We start from the raw sequence: 17293 nt of genomic DNA on the forward strand, positions 1-17293 counted from the left end.
GAAATGTCATCTGAGGTCAGGGATTTGAGGCAGTTCCCCATCTTCTGGGCCTGAGGTGTGTGTGTATGAGATCTGGGAGAGAAAGAAAGCTGTGACCTGGCCTCTAGCACAACTCAGCATTGAGCTCACTCGGCCCGCGCTGGGGTGTCCAAGGCAGGCAGCCTGGGGCTCAGGCGGTGGCTGCCCCGGGACCCCATCGCAGCTGAGTCAACCCCAAGTCAGGGGGCGTCAGGGGGTGCGAGGCTAGGGGGCTGTCTTCTTAATAGTATTCTATGTTCAAAACATTGACTGTTCATTTATTTCTGTCTTACTTTCAAAATTGTTTTGTAGCTTTCTGTATACTGTCTCGAATTCTTTTGTGAAATCTATTTCTAAATATCTTTTTTGTAATACTGGAAATGCTTTTCTTAAATTTAGTATTCTTCAGTATAAATATAGAAAAAATGATTGGTAATGGATTTTAAAAATATTGATCAATTCTACAATCTTAGTGAATTCATTTATTAATTCTAATTGTGGTTGTGCACATGTGCATTCTGGGGATTTTAAGATTTTGAACATGTACCACCATGCTGTGATTATCCTGTTATGCTGTTTGATCTTTTTAGTTTTCCATGTCATGCTAGCTTCAAGTTGCCAATTTTAGGAGTTTTTGCATAGTTAATTAATTAGTTAGTTTGAGACAAGGCCTCACTATGTAGTCCTGGCTGTCCTTGAACTTGCTTTGTAGACAAACTCACAGAGATCTGCCTGCCTCTGCCTCCTGAGTACTGGGATTAAAGGCATGCGCCACCACTGCCAGCCCTGCATCTTTATTGATAAGAAATGTGGTCTGTAACTTTCCTGTTATGTTTTGCTGGTCTTAGTATTAGGGGATAATGAACTCATGAAGTAACATAAATCATTATTGGACTAATTTTACAGGGCTTTTCCCTCAAAAGCAGTGGAATGAATGAATTCAGTATGCTCTGGTTCTTTGCATGCATTGTGCTAGAGTAGTTTTTCCTCCAGTCTACCTGGTCCAAGAGCCGCGCCAGCCACAAATAACACACTGAGACATTGTATTTGATATAAGGCTGTTGGCCAGTTACTAGTTTCTTATCAGCTAGCTCTGTCTTAAATATTAAACCATTTCTATTAATCTTATTAATCCGGTCTTATCTTACCGGAGAGAGGGGCTAGTGTTCTACTCTCCGTCTCCATCTTGGAACTCCTCCCTCCTACTTCCTCTCTTCTCCTCATCTCCTAGTCCCATCTATCTTGCTTTCCTAATGGCCAACAGTGCTTTATTCATTAACCATATTTACAGAATGACATCTCCCATTATCTCCTCTTTTCTGATCTAAAATAAAAAGAAGGCTTTTAACCTTAGCATAGCAAAATATATCACACAACATTATCAAATAAGAATCATAGTTAACAATATTTAGTTCATTAACATTTTGTAAGACTTAAAGAAAATATTCCATCTTATTTTTCTTTCTGAGTCTAAAGTCCGATATGTAACTTATCTTTAATCTTAACTAAGGAAAACTATAACCATAACTATCTGTCTTCAATTCCCTTAAAGACCACAGAAGGATAATATATAAACTCTAGAATAACAGAGACAACTTACTGCCTGGTCAGTCACCCCAAGTTCTTCTGTAATGTTCCATCTTCAGCCTATATATAGGTCATAATGTGTCTGGCAGACTCCTCAGCAAAGCAGGACACTTTAAACTGTCTATCTGTGTTGACAATTTGTCAGTCACTTTTCTCTGTGTCCTGCAAAAAGTCTGGCAGACTCTTCCATGAAGCAGGAACCCTGTAGCAATGTCCATCTTGTATCAGCAGTCACTTTTCTGTGGGTCCTGCATGTCCAGTTTATACAGCATAAAGTCAAACAGTTCAGACAAGAGCAGTATCTTACCCAAATGACTAGTCTTGCCATATTTAAAGTAAACTTTATAACTTGTTTCTTCGATATCCATCTCCCTTTCTGATGCAGGTGGTGTTGCCAGGAACATTTATGTCTCACTGTCAAGAAATACACTAAACCGTTTAAAATACCATATTCTGTAGGTCTTTGAAAGGTTTGAAGAATGCCTATTCATCTCCAATACATCTCTATATATCTAGAAAACCTAACTCACCTAACTATAAGTTTTAATTATCATAAGTAACTATCTTTAATCTGTACTAAATTATACATTACATTTCTAAATGAGCTATGCAAACACAATATCTAAACAAGAGGAGAAATATACATATCACAAAATTGACCGTAAATTTTTATCAATAAATGAAAACAAAGTATTTATATTTACACCATAATCCCCTTTTTTAACTTTAAAGATATTGGTTGTGGTCATTAACCATTTATAACCAACCCCATTTAAATGAAAACAAACATTTATAAACAATATTTGGAAATTTGGGCGTCGTTCTTTCCAAACTGCTTCCTGCTGGTTGGGGGCACTGTCATGGGGATCCTAAGAAGAGGCAAAAATCTTGGCTGTAGTCTGTAAGGCTGCCTTGTTCCAACTGTCTTAAATGTTGGATCATCTGGGATACTGTTTCAGGGGGTCTGGCTTGATCAAACCACATTAGTCTGGAAGGAATCCACAGCTTTTCATTTTCTGTGGAAACAAAAATAGAAATCCTTTTCCCCAGTAACCTGTCCTTGAACTTAAATTTTGAAGTTAAATCATTTTTAAAGTATATAAATTGAATTAATGCAGAAGCAGTTGTTGCTATTTCCTCAGCAGTCAAACAATTTAAAGATAACAGGACAGCATATAGTATCCACAGTTTATCTGTGCTTTCCATCTTTATGTGGCTTTTTTTATTATTCTCTTCTACTTCTATTTTTTTCATATTTTGAGACAGGGTTTCTCTGTGTAACTTTTATCTGTCCTGGAATTCACTCTGCATACCAGGTTTACTTTGAAATCACAGAGATCTGCTTGCCTCTGTCTCCCGAGTGCTGGAATTAAAGGTGTGTGCCACCACACCCAGCTACTCTGTCTTTTTATTATTGTTTTTAAAACCATTTTATCCTGTTACTTTTTCTCTTTCACGATTATGTATATTTTAAAACACATTGTAAACCTTTAGTGGTTGTTCTTAATCTGGATCTGTCTTTACTGTAAATCTTTATTTCTGGCCACGAGTGTTTTCTCTGGTAAACAACAACACTGCTAAAATGAAAGCCACAGTTGTTTCAGCTGTGGTCTATCAAAGATGGTGGCAGGAACTTTTTCTGCCAGAACTGAGAGCTGTGCTCACTGCCTTGGTGTACACTGCCATCCAGCAGCATGGTGCTGGCTTGGAGATGTGGTCACTGCCATTGCCAGCTCTCGTACACACCAATGAATTGTTAGTAGCACTTCTTAAAAGCCATGCAGTTTTTTGATGCTTATGCTGAGTCAGGAAACCTCCCTTAAAGGAGCCGCACACATTTCTGTTTGTCTCTAGCAAAACAGAGTCCAACTTATAAAAATGCTGTTATTAAGAAGCCTTCCTTATCTCTGTTATTTTGTTTCCAAAGCCCTTCCTTAAGCTTTTCTTAAGTTTTAAGTGGAAGGTCTTATTTGCCACATGGGCGCCATTATGCAATGAGTAGGTTTCCCCCCACCATGCCAGAGAAGAATGCCAGCCCCTCTCTCCAGTAAGATAAGACCACATGGAAATACTTAGATTAATAGAAATGAGTTAATATTTAAGTCAGAGATAGCCAATAAGAAATGCTAGTAACTGGCCAACAGAATTATATCTAATACAGGGCCTCTATGTGTTATCTGGTGCTGGCATGGCAGTGGGACCAGACCAGCTGGGGGGGAAAAAAACCTACTCATAACAGCATTGTTTTTGTTTTCTACCACCACTAGTTCTTTCCTCTTTCTACTGCAATGAAACATACTCTATAACTTGGTATTTACTTACTGAGTTGTGTTTGAGTAAAATTTTATATAAGGTGTTGGTATTCAGGCATCTGTACTGGCCTGTCCTTGGGGTCCTGACAGGATATGCCCTTAGCTGCAGCTACTAAGAGTACCACCTGTGCATATTCACTATGTGTGTCTCTTTTCAAAGGGTCCTGTCCACCTTCCATTCTTCTCTCTCTCTCTCTCTCTCTCTCTCTCTCTCTCTCTCTCTCTCTCTCTCATATTCCCAGGGGGAATGTCCTGTATATTCTATTATTGGTTGGTGAATAAAACACTGTAGCCAGGCAGGAAGTATAGATGGGAATTCTTGGGAGAGAACTTGGAGGGTGAGCTGAGAGAGAGAGGAAGAGAGAGAGACAGAGACAGAGAGAGGGATGCCATGTAGCTACTGGGAAGATAGGACTCTGGGCCTTCTGCGGTAAGATAAGGCCATGTAGAAATACATAGAGTAATAGTTACGAGTTAATAATTAAGAGAGAGCTAGCCAGTAAGAAGCCTAAGCTGTCAACCAAACAGTTTATAATTATTATAAGCCTCTGTGTGTTTATTTGGGGCTAAACAGCTGTGGAACCAGGTGATAGAAACTCAGATTACGTCCCTCTGCCTCCTCTCTCCTGCTGCTCCAGTCACCAGAGGCTGGTATCCCCCCTACCCTTTCCCCTTTTTATGACCCCCCCCAAAAAAAAAACCTCTACTTGAATCCTGTGCCATGACATCTTTTTCTCTCCTGAGCCACTTTCCTTAAATTACAACACAAGGTATCATAGGGGATGGGAAAGTAATGGAAACTATGATCCCAAAGCTAAGTGTATTCTAGTTTCTTCCTCTGCCTCACACCCACACCTCCAAACCCAGTATGTATTAGAGTATTAGAGTATTTCCAAAACACAGATCTCATCAGATCCTACATTTGACACACCAGAAACTCAGCAATGGGCTATTTCTTGACCTGACAGGTTTAACACAAACCATTAAAGTGTACAGTCTGTGCAGTTTTTGACAGGTTCTCTTGTGGTTCAGCCTGGACTCAAACTTGCTGTATAAATGAAAATGACTTTGAATTCCTGATCTTCTTACTTCCACCTTCTGAAATTATACGCCTGCATCAGCATACCCAATTTATGCATTATTGGGGCGTAAATCCAGAGCTTCTTACATACTGGACAAACTATCAGCTGAGCTACATCCTTAGCCCAGGTTTTATGTACTTTTATTCTGCCTGTATGTAGATTGTGCCGGTGCATATTTGTGCATGGTACATGTGTGCAATATGTGTGGGGATCAGAAGTCAACCTCAGGTGTTATTCCTCAGCATCTGTCCATATTGTTTTTTTAAGACAGGGTCTCTCATTGGCCTTGGATTCACAAGTAAACTTGACAACAGTTACCTGCTTCCCCTTCCTCAGTGCTGGGATTATTTACTGGGCCACCCATCTCCCTTATATGAGTTCTAGGGATAGAACTCAGGTCTTCATGCTTGTGTGGTAGGCACTTCCCTGACTGCCCTCTTAGCTGAAGGCACTGTGAATGTCTTCGTTTTTTTTTCACTTTGAACATGTATTTTCACCTTAGGGGTGGGGGACTTTACATTGTTTTCCTTTCTGCTTATAAAGCTCTACCTCCCAGAATTCATTTGGTCACTTTCATCTTTGGGTTTTAACTTCAAGCACCCCCCTTTAGTTGCTTCTTAATTGTCTGCTGTTCCAGTCTCCAACCCCCAACTCCATTTACTAGCACTTACCTGAAGTAATCGTGTGTATCTTATAATTTAATTCACCTCTACAATGAACTCAATTGTGAATAGGGTTCTTCTTTACCTTGTTCATGACCATAATCTTGTAATATAGCACTTGGCACAAGTATATTATCCTGCTGAATATCAATCTCATTGTAACAAATACTCAAACCATGGCACACAGTCCATGGTCTCGTACTGCTGGATTTCTTTCAGAATGCTTATCGCTAGTGAGGACAGACCTGCATTGTTACTAATGGTTGCGTCAGCCCTTTCCACATGGACAATGACTTCAAGTAGGTCTGGGGAATACCCACAATGAACTTAAGTTTTTTTGTTCTGTTGTTTTGTTTTATGGATTTAATGTTCAGCAAATTCATACAGCAGTAAGATTTCTGAAATGTCGCACTTGGGCCAGACCAACCAAGTATCACCAGAATCTCCGCAGATGATCACTCAGTTTATGGCCAATTGATAGTCTTTACTCCAGCTGGCTGGGACTATACTCAATTGGACCTTAGTGTAGCCCCAAACATTTACACCAAGGGATTTTTAAAGCCAAAACTACATCCTGCAGTTGAAGCGGGGAGAGGGGGAGCTTTGTACAAGCAAGCAGTTAAACAGAAGTTAGCTGGGGCATCTTTGCCTACAGTCCTAGAACAGAGTTGGGTAGTTTCCCACAAGATTCTTCATCAAGGAGATCGGATTCTAATTAACCCTGAAATGGCCTCAACAAGAACACAAGAAGAGAAGAGTCTCTGTACTATCTTGCACCTGGTACACGAAACAACGGAAATCGGACATTGGCAACCCACGAGACACACTGACAGGATCCTCGCTTCCTGTACACGCCTTCTATATCCGGCTGCTTACATCCCGAGAAGCCACGCAACTGGCTTGGTCGTCCAATGCCAAGCGAGCTTTGGCCCCCGCGCCTGCGCATAGAAGAAAAGCAAGCGCAACGTGGACGCCGGCGGCGGTCGCGCCTGCGCCTCGGCGCCCTCCTTGTGATTGGCTCCCGTCTCTTACGAGACCACGGAGCTTCAGTTTTCACTTTCTGTCTTTCTAACCCCTCCCCTTTCCCTAGGGCCACGAGGTTTCACTTCCGGTTGCTGGTGCCCGGGTCTGGAGAGGCGACACGTTCCCGGCGCCGGGATTGTTCCGAGGCTGCTAGCCGCCTGTGAGGCTGAGGGGCTGGGGCGCGCGCCGCCGGGAGGCCCGGTTTGTGAAGGGAAGATCGGGAGACGCGGCAGGACGAGGGGCCGGGAGGCGAAAGGGACGGGCTGGAAAAGCATGGGAAGGACACTGAGCGCTGAGCGCACCTCCTCAGGAAAGGCGGCCGCGCCGGGGACAGGTAACGCTCCCTTGGGTGTTGGGGCGCCTCGGGCGAGGACTTCCATAGACAGCCGTGGGGAAGGGTGCGCGCGGCGAGCGAGGGCTAGCGGGTGGGGTGGGCGTCGCTCGGGGGCCACCGGGCAGATGCCTCGGTAGCCCGGGACGGGGAGGGAGTCACACTCATTTGCTCCAACTTGGATTAGGTAGTCACGGTGCGAGCCCGTGGAGGGCTTCGGAATTCGTCCCTGCACTTTGGGGCAGAAAGGCTGTAGAGCGTTTTGTTGGTGTCGCCTGTCACAGGTCAGCTCCGTGATCAAGGATGCGATGAAGTCTACCCTGGAGTTTTCCCTTTATTCGCGATGGACTAGCTCATTCCCCGCGGTTCCTTAGGGAAACCCTCAACTCAAGTTTGTGAGTTCTGTAGAATCCGAGGCCACCCGTGGCATTACTCATTTATTAGGTGTAAATGGGCTACCCATATGGAAGCCAGCAGCCGGCTGAAGTAACGTTAAAGGAATACAGCAGTAGGTTGGTCCCGAAGTTGGTTAGAAGACAGTACCAGCCATTTGGTAGGAAGACGTGGCTGAACTTCAAAATCGGAGGTTGAAAGTTTTCGAGTTTCTCTTAATCGGGATTTAGTGATTTGGAATGCCTAACTTTAAGCATCTCTAACCTGTATTTTCTCTGAAGGTCAAAAAGTTAATGAAATCCTTTCCTGAACTTGTATAATACAAATGACCTGAGGACTCATAGCGTTCCCCCTGAGAAAGCAAAAAAAAAAAAAAAAAAAAAAAAAAAAAGACCATAAGGGCTGTATATGTGATAGTAGTATAGAATCTGAGACTGTTGGAAATCCTACCTAAGGTGTTTAGTACAAAACACGTAAACCTGATATTGTGAAAGAATGATTTTCTATTGGAAAATGGTCTTGTAGTAAAGCATAGCTCCATTGTCACCTGTATATCCATACCTAGTGAGTCCAAGTTAGAAAAAATAAAAGATAACCAAATGTTTGTAATTATTATTTTAAGGAAGATGATGTTTGAAATACGTTGCCAATACATTTCCTAACTATTATATTCTTTTAAACAGATAAATGACAGGCATCTTTTCTAGCCCAAACATTTGTTTAAATAAATTAAATTTGAAAGCTGCCAGGAAACTTGCCTGATTATTTGTTTCCCATAGCATATCTATTTATTAGACATGTTTTTATCCTTTGTGTCTCATCAGGGAACATTTAAAGATTTTCTTATAACAATACTGTAAAGCTGTGATCCATGCCCCCCCCCCCCACACACAACTATTACAAACAGGCTTTGGGTGCTCCTGATAACGTTTCTGTAGAATCTGTAGAATCAAATTCTTATGAGAATGCTAGGCAGTCTGTTAAATGCCCTGGGGTGATTGTATTTTTAAATTCTCATTTTCTCTTAAGTGTGATTTTCATTACTGCTAGACAGCACTGGATGGTAACAGTGTTTTCTGAACATCTTAATCCATCTAATAGTTTTTTTTTTAAATCTCATTTTAATTTTTAATCATCCCTAGTGAGTAAGAAAGTCAGACATTTGGGACAGGACAATCCATTATCCCTTGTTTATGAATGACCTTGGATCTGAACACTCATTGACCTATTTAGCAGTTACCATACTGTTTAAATTATGCTAGCTTTATAATATACATTGGTACTTTCTTTTGGGGAGTCAGGGGAAGCTCTGAATTCTTTTTTTTTTTTTTTTTTTTTTTTTCCCTTCCAGGTGAATCTTCTCAATTTCTATAGAAAGTCTCATTGGAATACTTGTGTTTGCATTGAATAGCTTATTTATTACATTTGTAGATTCATTTAAGAAAAGTCAATTGTTTTGATTTTTTTCCCTTCTAAGATTTTTATTATGTGTGAAAATGTATTTACAAAAAAAGCAAGCAAGCTATCTCTACACCTTGCTTAGTAGAACCCTACAGGTACCTTAGAAATGGTTTGTATCTGTTCTAGAAGGAAAATATTCCTTGAACTGTCACAGTGGTCTTTATTTGATTAACCAACAAATATTTACCTGTTTTGAACTTAAAGAGATTCATACTTATGTTCCAAGATTTATGTTATATCATATGTCCATGCTCTTTTACACTTTTTTTTTTTTTCCATAACTATAGCCTAGGCTAGCTTTGAACTTGATATGTAGCAAAGGCTGGATTTGAGCTCTTGATCTTTTGGCTGACTGCCTTCTCTTAAATGCTGGGATCACAGACACACTGCCACGTTGGACTTTGGATTTAAGCAGTGCTAGGGATTGAGGCAGGGCCTTGTGTATTCTAGACAGGTACTAGTCAACTCTTTTACAGTTCTAAAACTATTTCACACTCCAGTTATATCTGTTGATAATTACTACATTGAATGTTAAACTGATTACTTTCAGACATACATTTGGTATCTTTAAAAAACTAAACCAATTACATCTTGACTTATTTTTAATGAAAAATAACTATTTTCCTTCCAAAAAATATTAGTGATAAGAGTGGTGTTGTATTATGATTTTGCAAATAGCCTTCATGTCACCTTTAAATGCTCAAGTATTACTTCTACACTTAGTCTGTTGTAATAGATTATTTTAGTTGAAGTATATGGCAAAATAGTCTGGCATTGGCTAGCTAAGTGTTTGAAAAAGGAGGAATATTTTAGCAATATTTTCAGATAGTTGTGTTTTCTTTGGTATTCATCAATTTGATAATAGTTTCTTAAAAGTTTCCTACAGTGTAAATTTGAAACCTTTTGAATGAACTTATTGAAATGCATTTATCTAGTTTGCACTTTGAAGTGCTTTCATTCAGGAAAATACTGGTTCCCTAAATTGTACTGGTCTTCCAAATGATGACAAGTGTTACTGTGTGTGAGCATGCGTGCATGTGTGTGTGTGAGAGAGAAATCACATTAATTAGCATAAGTATTACCACTTTGAAAGCCTTTGCTTATAATTAATTTTCTTCAAGATACAGCTTATTGTAAGAATATGTTCTGTTCATCACATCTCCCATCATTGAACTACTCCACTGCCCAAGATAAGTGTCACTGAATTCGCTTGAGCCTACAGTTTTGCTGGTGGCAGATGTTAGGCTAGTGGTTTAATCTCTTTAGTGGTTAAGGGCTACTTAATTTTTTTTTGTTGTTGTTTGTTTGTTTGTTTTTGTTTTAATTCAGGGTGCCATATTTGGCAAATTAGATTTTTCTATGACTTTGTTTTAGTATTTGTCATCAGAGTTATTACAGGTACCCTCTTACTATTGAAATGTCTTACTTTTTTACATTTCCTTTTTTAATTTTAATATTGACTATCTCTCCTTACTGACCAACTGGTTTTGCTTCATCTTCTAAGTTAATCAGTGAAAAATACGTTTATTTAAATATCTCACTATTTTGAAGTAGCTAGGTGGTATATACACTTGTATATTTTGTTTATTCATTTATTTTGTGGTATTAGAATTGAATCCAAAGCTTAATACAGACCAAGCTACAACTGAGCAATATCCCCAGCCCTATACTTTTATATCTCAAGTAAACACTTAAAAGGGTATATGGAAGGGTTCTATGGAACATATGCCTCGTGTATGTGCTACCTAGATTTAATTCACAGCACCACTAGTAAGTAAAAGAGTATCTGTTAGAATTTCCTCTTTCTCTTCCTTCATCTCTCCTTCCCTCCCTCCTTTCCCCGTTTCCTTTAATGTAGTTTAGGCTGCTCTTATACCTATGATCTCCCTGGCTGGAATTTTTTTTTTTTTTTTTTTAAGACTTCGTTTTTTTTATTTTGTGTGTCTGTGTAAAGGTGTGTGCACTTGAGAGCTGGCAGTGAAGGTCAGAAGAGGGTGTTGGATTCTGGTTCTGGAGCTACAGGAGGCTGAGAGTCACCCAATGTGGATGCTGGGAACTGAACTCAGGGCCTCTTCAAGAGCAATGTGTACTCTTAACCACTGAATCATCTCTCTTCTGGCTGAAATTTTGTTTTTAAAAGCAGTTTTAAATATCTTTAGGGGCAGAACATTATAATTTATTTGCATTTAATATAGTTGTTCTTTGTATTTTGCTTGCCCTGTCTTATGTTTCTAGTCTTTTCATTTTTATATTGATTTAAGATCTTCTAATCTATTTTTTTAAATCTACTTGTATGGAAGTTACATATTTTCCTAGAATTCTGTGTTCTTGGGTTTTCAAAATTAAATTTACTAACATCTTTATCTTAGAATTGCTTACTTCATTTACTCTCTTCATGATTTATATACTATTTTTGTCATGTAATAGAACTTCTTTAAAAATTATTAGCAGTTAGCTGGAAGCCTGTTTTAGAATTGTTGGGTTTTGTAGCCAGTTCTTATTATTTCCCACATTACTACTATGCTTCCACCCTTCCACTCATTACTGTGTTTTTTCAAACTGGAGCTATCTTGTGGTTAAAGTTCCTTCCTTTGTAGATGCTTTTATTAAAAGGTTTTTTTGTTTGTTTTTTTTTTTTTTTTTTGGTTTGGTTTTTTTGATGATGATGATAAACTTTTAGGTTCACTGTCATTCTTGGAAAATGTTTTTGCTGAATATAAACATTGTACTTTGATAATTGTGTTTTAGGATGTTAGTTTTGAATACTTCTCAGGTAGCTTCATTTCTGTCTTTGGCTTCCATTACTGCTACTAATTCACCTGTCAGTCTTTGGGTTTCTTTTCCTCTGACTTCATTATATATACATATATGTATTATATATACATATATTTTTGTCTTCAGCATTCTACTGTGTCATTATAATGTGGTCTTATCTTGTAGGAAATGATTTTTTTTTTAAGTTTGTAAATTGAAAGTGTTTTTTAATGCTTATTGGCTATTAAATGGCTCTTGAAATGTGATTTTCCTTTTTTTTTATTCTGCTGTGTAATATGTTACTATCTTCCATTATCTGCATGGTAAATATTCTCATCTAGTCATAAGCTTTTCTTTTTTGTTGTTTTAAATTGGTTTCTGTTTTAATTACTACTTTTGTCATAAGAAATGTGCCTAGGGTAAACTTTCTGTTTTCCCTTAATAAGAAATAAATACCATTTAATTGGAGGACTAAATCCCTTGTTAATAGTCAGTACATTATTGCTTGATGAAATACACCCTTTAATCTACAGCTGCTCCCTCATTAGGAAAAGAAATATTTCACCTCAGTTCTTAAGACTTAGTTCATTTGGTACAGAATCTATTTCATCTCTGTGGAAATCCCCTACTTTGTGCTCATAGCATTTGGGGTGAATATATCAAATGGTGAAAGCAACTTAAAAAATTACTTAGTTCTGCCACTTTCTTTGTAAGTTAACATTATTGAGAGAATGAAAGATGTATTTTTTAATGTAATTGTCACAGAAAAAATTAGTATTTTCAGTTTTTAAAAGATTTTCTTCTAAGAGAAAAACCACTTAATATCTTTTTGGAAGGTACTCAACATAACAATGAGTTTGGTGCAAAATTTCATTAATAGCTTAATGCTAAAGCACAAATTCATAAACCCTATTTGATGAGTTAGAACATTGGTCAATAGGTTTATTTGGATATCACCATAAAAGACTTGAGGGTATGGCTCAGTAATAGAGCATTTAGCATGTTGGATTTTCCACTATCACAAAAGAGAGTAAGAGAATACACACACCTCTTAACATTTTAAGCTATTTTTAATCAAAATTTATTTACCTTTTGTACATCATGTCAAAAAAATTTTGTAGATCAAATTTTGAAAATAGTAAAAACAGTCCTCAAAAGTTGAATGTACTTAGGAGGCTGAGACAGAAAGATTGCTACAAGTTCAAGGTCAGCTGGGGCTGCACAATGAGAAGGATCCTGAATCAAAAATCAAAGAGGAGGGAGGCAAGATAGCTCAGTTGGTAAAGGCATTTGCTGTCAAACCTGAGTGTCTTGAGTTTGACCTCAAACCCACATGATGGAGGAGAGATCCAGCTCCTTCAAGTTACCCTCTGACCTCCACATATATACACCTGAAAAATAAAAGTAACTTACTTTTCTTTGGGGGGGGGGACTTACATTTTTAAAGTTGAATATTGAACCCAAATGTAAGCAGTGGCAGTCAGATGAAAAAGTCATAATTTGTAGATTATAATTTATCCCACATGAGTTTATTTTGAGCTGTGAATATACAGTAATCAGATGGTATTTTGCTTTATAGATTATTTAAGATTAATTTCATTTTAAGGTGTATAATAAGCAAAATAGTTGCATTGTTAAAAAGCAAAATTGGCATGTCAGCGTGTACTCTGTGTTGACTGAGTGCTGTTCACTGAGCAGTCCAGCCAGATACAGGTCTGAAGAAAGTGAATCTCCTCTTCTACAAAATGAAGTGAGGTTTAATTAGTTCTCTGAGATGGCTTGAATGAAAGCCAGATTCATTAGTGTTAAACAGGTCATAATCTACAATTGGAAGTTTAAATATAATTGAATTTTGATTCTAAAACATTATTTTTTAGTGCCAAGAGATCGGTATTTTGGTAAGAATCTTATACCATTGTAATGACGTAAGAATAGAAAACGAGTAGATCTGAGCAAACTTGACAGCTGTGAAATGTTAGGGGTGAGAGAATATAATGCTTTAAGCGTATTGTAGTGGTAGAAAGGAGGCAAGAAGAAAAGATTGACAGGGATGCTGAGGACTTCAGGGAGATAAATAGATAATAGTTAAAAACATGATTAGCATGAAAAGTTTTATGCTTTGTTTTCTCATTTGGAAAAATAGGTACCTTTGTAGGATTACTGTGAAGATTAAATGACATTTAAAGTACTTAGCCGAGGAACTTGTAATTTCTCAGTAAGTGGATAGATACTACTTTCATGAATTAGAGAAATATTCAGCCTTTCATGTTTTGAAATATAGCCTTGTAGTGACAGCAGTTTAGGAGGGAATCCACCCAAGCCAGGGTTGGGGTATTAGTTGAAAGAAGACATCATTATGTGGGATATATAGAAGGAGTAGATGGCCAAAATGTTTGGGACATTCATGGAACTAGATAATGGGAAAGTGGAGAAGTATTTGCAACCCAAAGCAGCAGGAACTCCAGAAGAGGCTATTTATCATTGCAAGGTGAAACAAAATATAACAGTGAGGACTAAAACAGATGCATGCTGGCTAGATTCCTAGTGATTCTGGTTTTTAAAGTACTTTGTAATATTTCCTGTGCAGTAGTACTCACTATATGGTCTAGCATGTGTCTTGTTCCCATGTATTCAGATTTGTGAAACAATCATTGTAATTATCTTAGACCTTTTACATCACCAACCCAGACAACTAGTCTTATTTTCCACCTTTTTGGATCTGTCTATTCTAGATATTTATGTAAAATTGGGCCATATGGTATACAGATTTGTTTTTATTTTATGTATGAGTGTTTTCTTACACATGTGCCTGTATATTGTGTATGTGCCTGGTGATGAAGAAGGCCAGAAGAGGGTTTCAGATTCCCTGGAACTAGAGTTACAGTCTGTTAATAGCCATCGTTTGGGTCCTGGGAATTAAACCCAGAGGAGTAGCCAGTGTTCTTAATCATTTGAGCCAACCCCTGCTCTTTTATTTAATATAATATTTTTTATTAGTCTGTTGAGGATTTCATATAATGTATTTTGATATTTACTTCTCTTAACTCCTCTCAGATTCATCTCCTACTTCCCCAACCCCTCTCAACTTTTTGTCCTTTTTTTTTAATAAGTAACCTACTTCATCCAATTTGTGCTGCCCATATATAACCATAAGAGTGGTGTCACCTACTTGGAGTGTGGTGGACACATTAGGAGTATACCCTTAAAGAGAACTCTCCCTCCCCCAGAAGCCATCAACTGTCAGTAGCTCCTCAGCTAGTAGTGGAGGCTTGTGAACCCCTCCCCCAACACTTAATCATTCTGTGACATTCATCATATGTTAAAACTTGACTTTTTTTTCTTTTTACTAGAAATCAAAACTAAGGCCTTAGGCATTAGTTTTGGCAAATACTCTATTACTTATACTCTTAGATCTTGTAAATTTGACTTTTAATTCTTCATTTAGTCTATCGGGTGAAATACTGTTGATCATTCAGTGGTCAAGGACATCTGCCTGTGATTCATTTTATTACATGTCTCCCCTTGAGGACTTTCTGGGCACTGGAATAATTTACAGTTCATTAATACTTTGGCTTAGAAACTCATCTTTTGGTAATTTAGATTTTATTTGTCATTCTTTTTGCAATCACTACATAGCCATTCATTAAAGATAATTGGTCTAGCCATGTGGTGGTGGCACATGCCTTTAGTCCCAAAACTTGGTAGGCGGAGGCAGTTGTATCTCTTGAGTTTACGGCTAGCCTGTTCTATAGAGCTAGTACCAGGACAGCCAGAGCTGTTATACAGAGAAACCCTGTCTGGAAAAAACCAGGGGAAAAAGAAAAAGATAATTGGTCTGCATCCCTATTGGGCTACTTTAAAAATGAATCCTACTGTTAAGGCTATTGCTATTTGAAAGCATCTGATGAGTCTTAATGTTTTTATTCTAGGGAAAAATCAAGTTTGTGTCTGAGAATTATACAGTTACTACCTTAGGCCTTCTTCTGGCTATGTTTGCCATGTGGCTGCAGATACCTACACATTTTGTTACAAAAGAAGTCATTTTCGTGCCTTCGAACTAAGTCAGGTATAGTCACTGTGAATAAATTATACCTAAAAAAATATTTCCTAACCTTATGTCCTAAATTTCAGGTTTGGCTAGGGTTGGGATAAACTTAATTCATATGCAGTTCCATAGTAGTAATAATCCTTTTTATCCTTCTTTCAGAATTACCTCTATGAACATTTAGGCAACACTGTTATTAAATGACCCAGACGGACCCTTATGTAATTATAGCTTTTCAATACGGGGAACCTAAAAGATGGCAACACCCACTTATAAAAGCTTGTGAGTAATTACCTATATGCATTGCTTACTTGGTTTGTTTCTCTTCCTCTAATAAAAATATTCTTTTTGTTTCTTTCTAGACTTGAACTCAATAAAAAGGGTAAGAAGTCAATTAATTCTTGTAGTTTTTGTTGTTGTTTTAGTAAATGTTTCACAAAATAATCAGCTTCTTTCTGTCCTCATTTCTTAAAGCTCTCATCTCTCCATGGAAAGGGCAATTAATTATTCAGGGTTGTTTGCTGTGTGATATAACTCTTTGGTCTACTTCTGCCACATTAATTCCAATACAACTGTAAGTATTTTATATCATCCTTAATGCATGTTTTGTTTTTCCAGTGCTGGGTACTCATTTCAAGGTAGCATTGATGTGAAACATATTTTATATATTTTACTTGGTTTTATATGAGAATACATTTGATTGAGTATGTAGAACACAAGTACACAGGTGACCTAAATTCTAACCCTTAAAGGGAAAGTTAAGATGGGATCTGGCTATATCGCCCAGGTTGGTTTGGAATTGATAGGCTCAAGTGATCCTACCACTTCAGCTTCCTGAATAACTGGGACTCTGTGAATCTGTTACCATGCCTTACTAAATTATTTTATATTAGAAGTTTGCCTCTCCTGTAGAACAAATTAAATTTGTTCAGAGAGCAATACAGCAAATTATAACCTCTCAATCCTATTATTGATTCTTCATTAAGATTTACAGTATCTGTTACTAATAGCAGCTGTTAAATATGTTTTTAGTGTGATGAATCATGATAATGAAGGTTTTATTTTTTTCCCCTCTCCTGGGAAACTGTGGAGGACATCTTAAGAAATATTTTTGTTTGGTCTGTTCATACCACTGAAGTATAGACATAATTTAGTTTATGTATGAGAACTTATTTCTATCAGAATTAATTTTCTGTTTGCCATTTGTAAGAATAGAGAACAGGGATAGTATAGCCCATAAATAGTAAAGTAAGAATTTTGTGAAAAAATAGTTTTAAAAGAGAGAAAAGCTTTCTTGCTTAGAATGTAATTACTAAATGTAACAAAAAAAAATGATAATACATAGTATTCAAGTAGATGGTGAAAATTTGATTATTTGTTTAATTTTCAATATTTTTCTATAAGTTACATTAATCACAAATGAAAAAAGGCAGACTCTTCACTGGAGATAATTTAAAATCTTTTTGTTGTTGTTGTTTTGTTTTTGTTTTTCAAGACAGGGTTTCTCTGTTCCTGGCTGTCCTGGACCTCAGGATTCAGAACTCAAAAGATCACCTGTCTCTGCCTACCTAGTGCTGGGATTAAAGGCATACATTACTACTGCCTGGCTAACCAAAATCTATTTT

General features: G+C 37.6%; 1 protein-coding gene across 5 annotated transcripts in view; it reads left to right on the top strand.

The window, feature by feature from the left end:
• Positions 1 to 6720: 6720 nt before the first annotated feature.
• Tasor2 (transcription activation suppressor family member 2) overlaps positions 6721 to 17293 on the top strand; it is a 39176-nt gene continuing 28603 nt past the window's right edge. For 2 of the 5 annotated variants that reach the window (XM_051194807.1, XM_051194811.1), the window contains exons 1-5: positions 6730 to 7018; positions 15553 to 15689; positions 15831 to 15950; positions 16031 to 16050; positions 16143 to 16242. In XM_051194807.1, the coding sequence (XP_051050764.1) occupies positions 15925 to 15950; positions 16031 to 16050; positions 16143 to 16242 (146 nt within the window). In that variant the 5' untranslated portion in view covers positions 6730 to 7018; positions 15553 to 15689; positions 15831 to 15924. Of the gene's footprint in view, positions 7019 to 15552; positions 15690 to 15830; positions 15951 to 16030; positions 16051 to 16142; positions 16243 to 17293 lie in introns of all 5 variants that reach the window. The other 3 variants (XM_051194809.1, XM_051194810.1, XM_051194808.1) reach the window with 3 other exon arrangements.

This window comes from Phodopus roborovskii, unplaced genomic scaffold (genome assembly GCF_943737965.1).
Source record: "Phodopus roborovskii unplaced genomic scaffold, PHOROB, whole genome shotgun sequence".
NCBI classification, from domain to species: domain Eukaryota; kingdom Metazoa; phylum Chordata; class Mammalia; order Rodentia; family Cricetidae; genus Phodopus; species Phodopus roborovskii.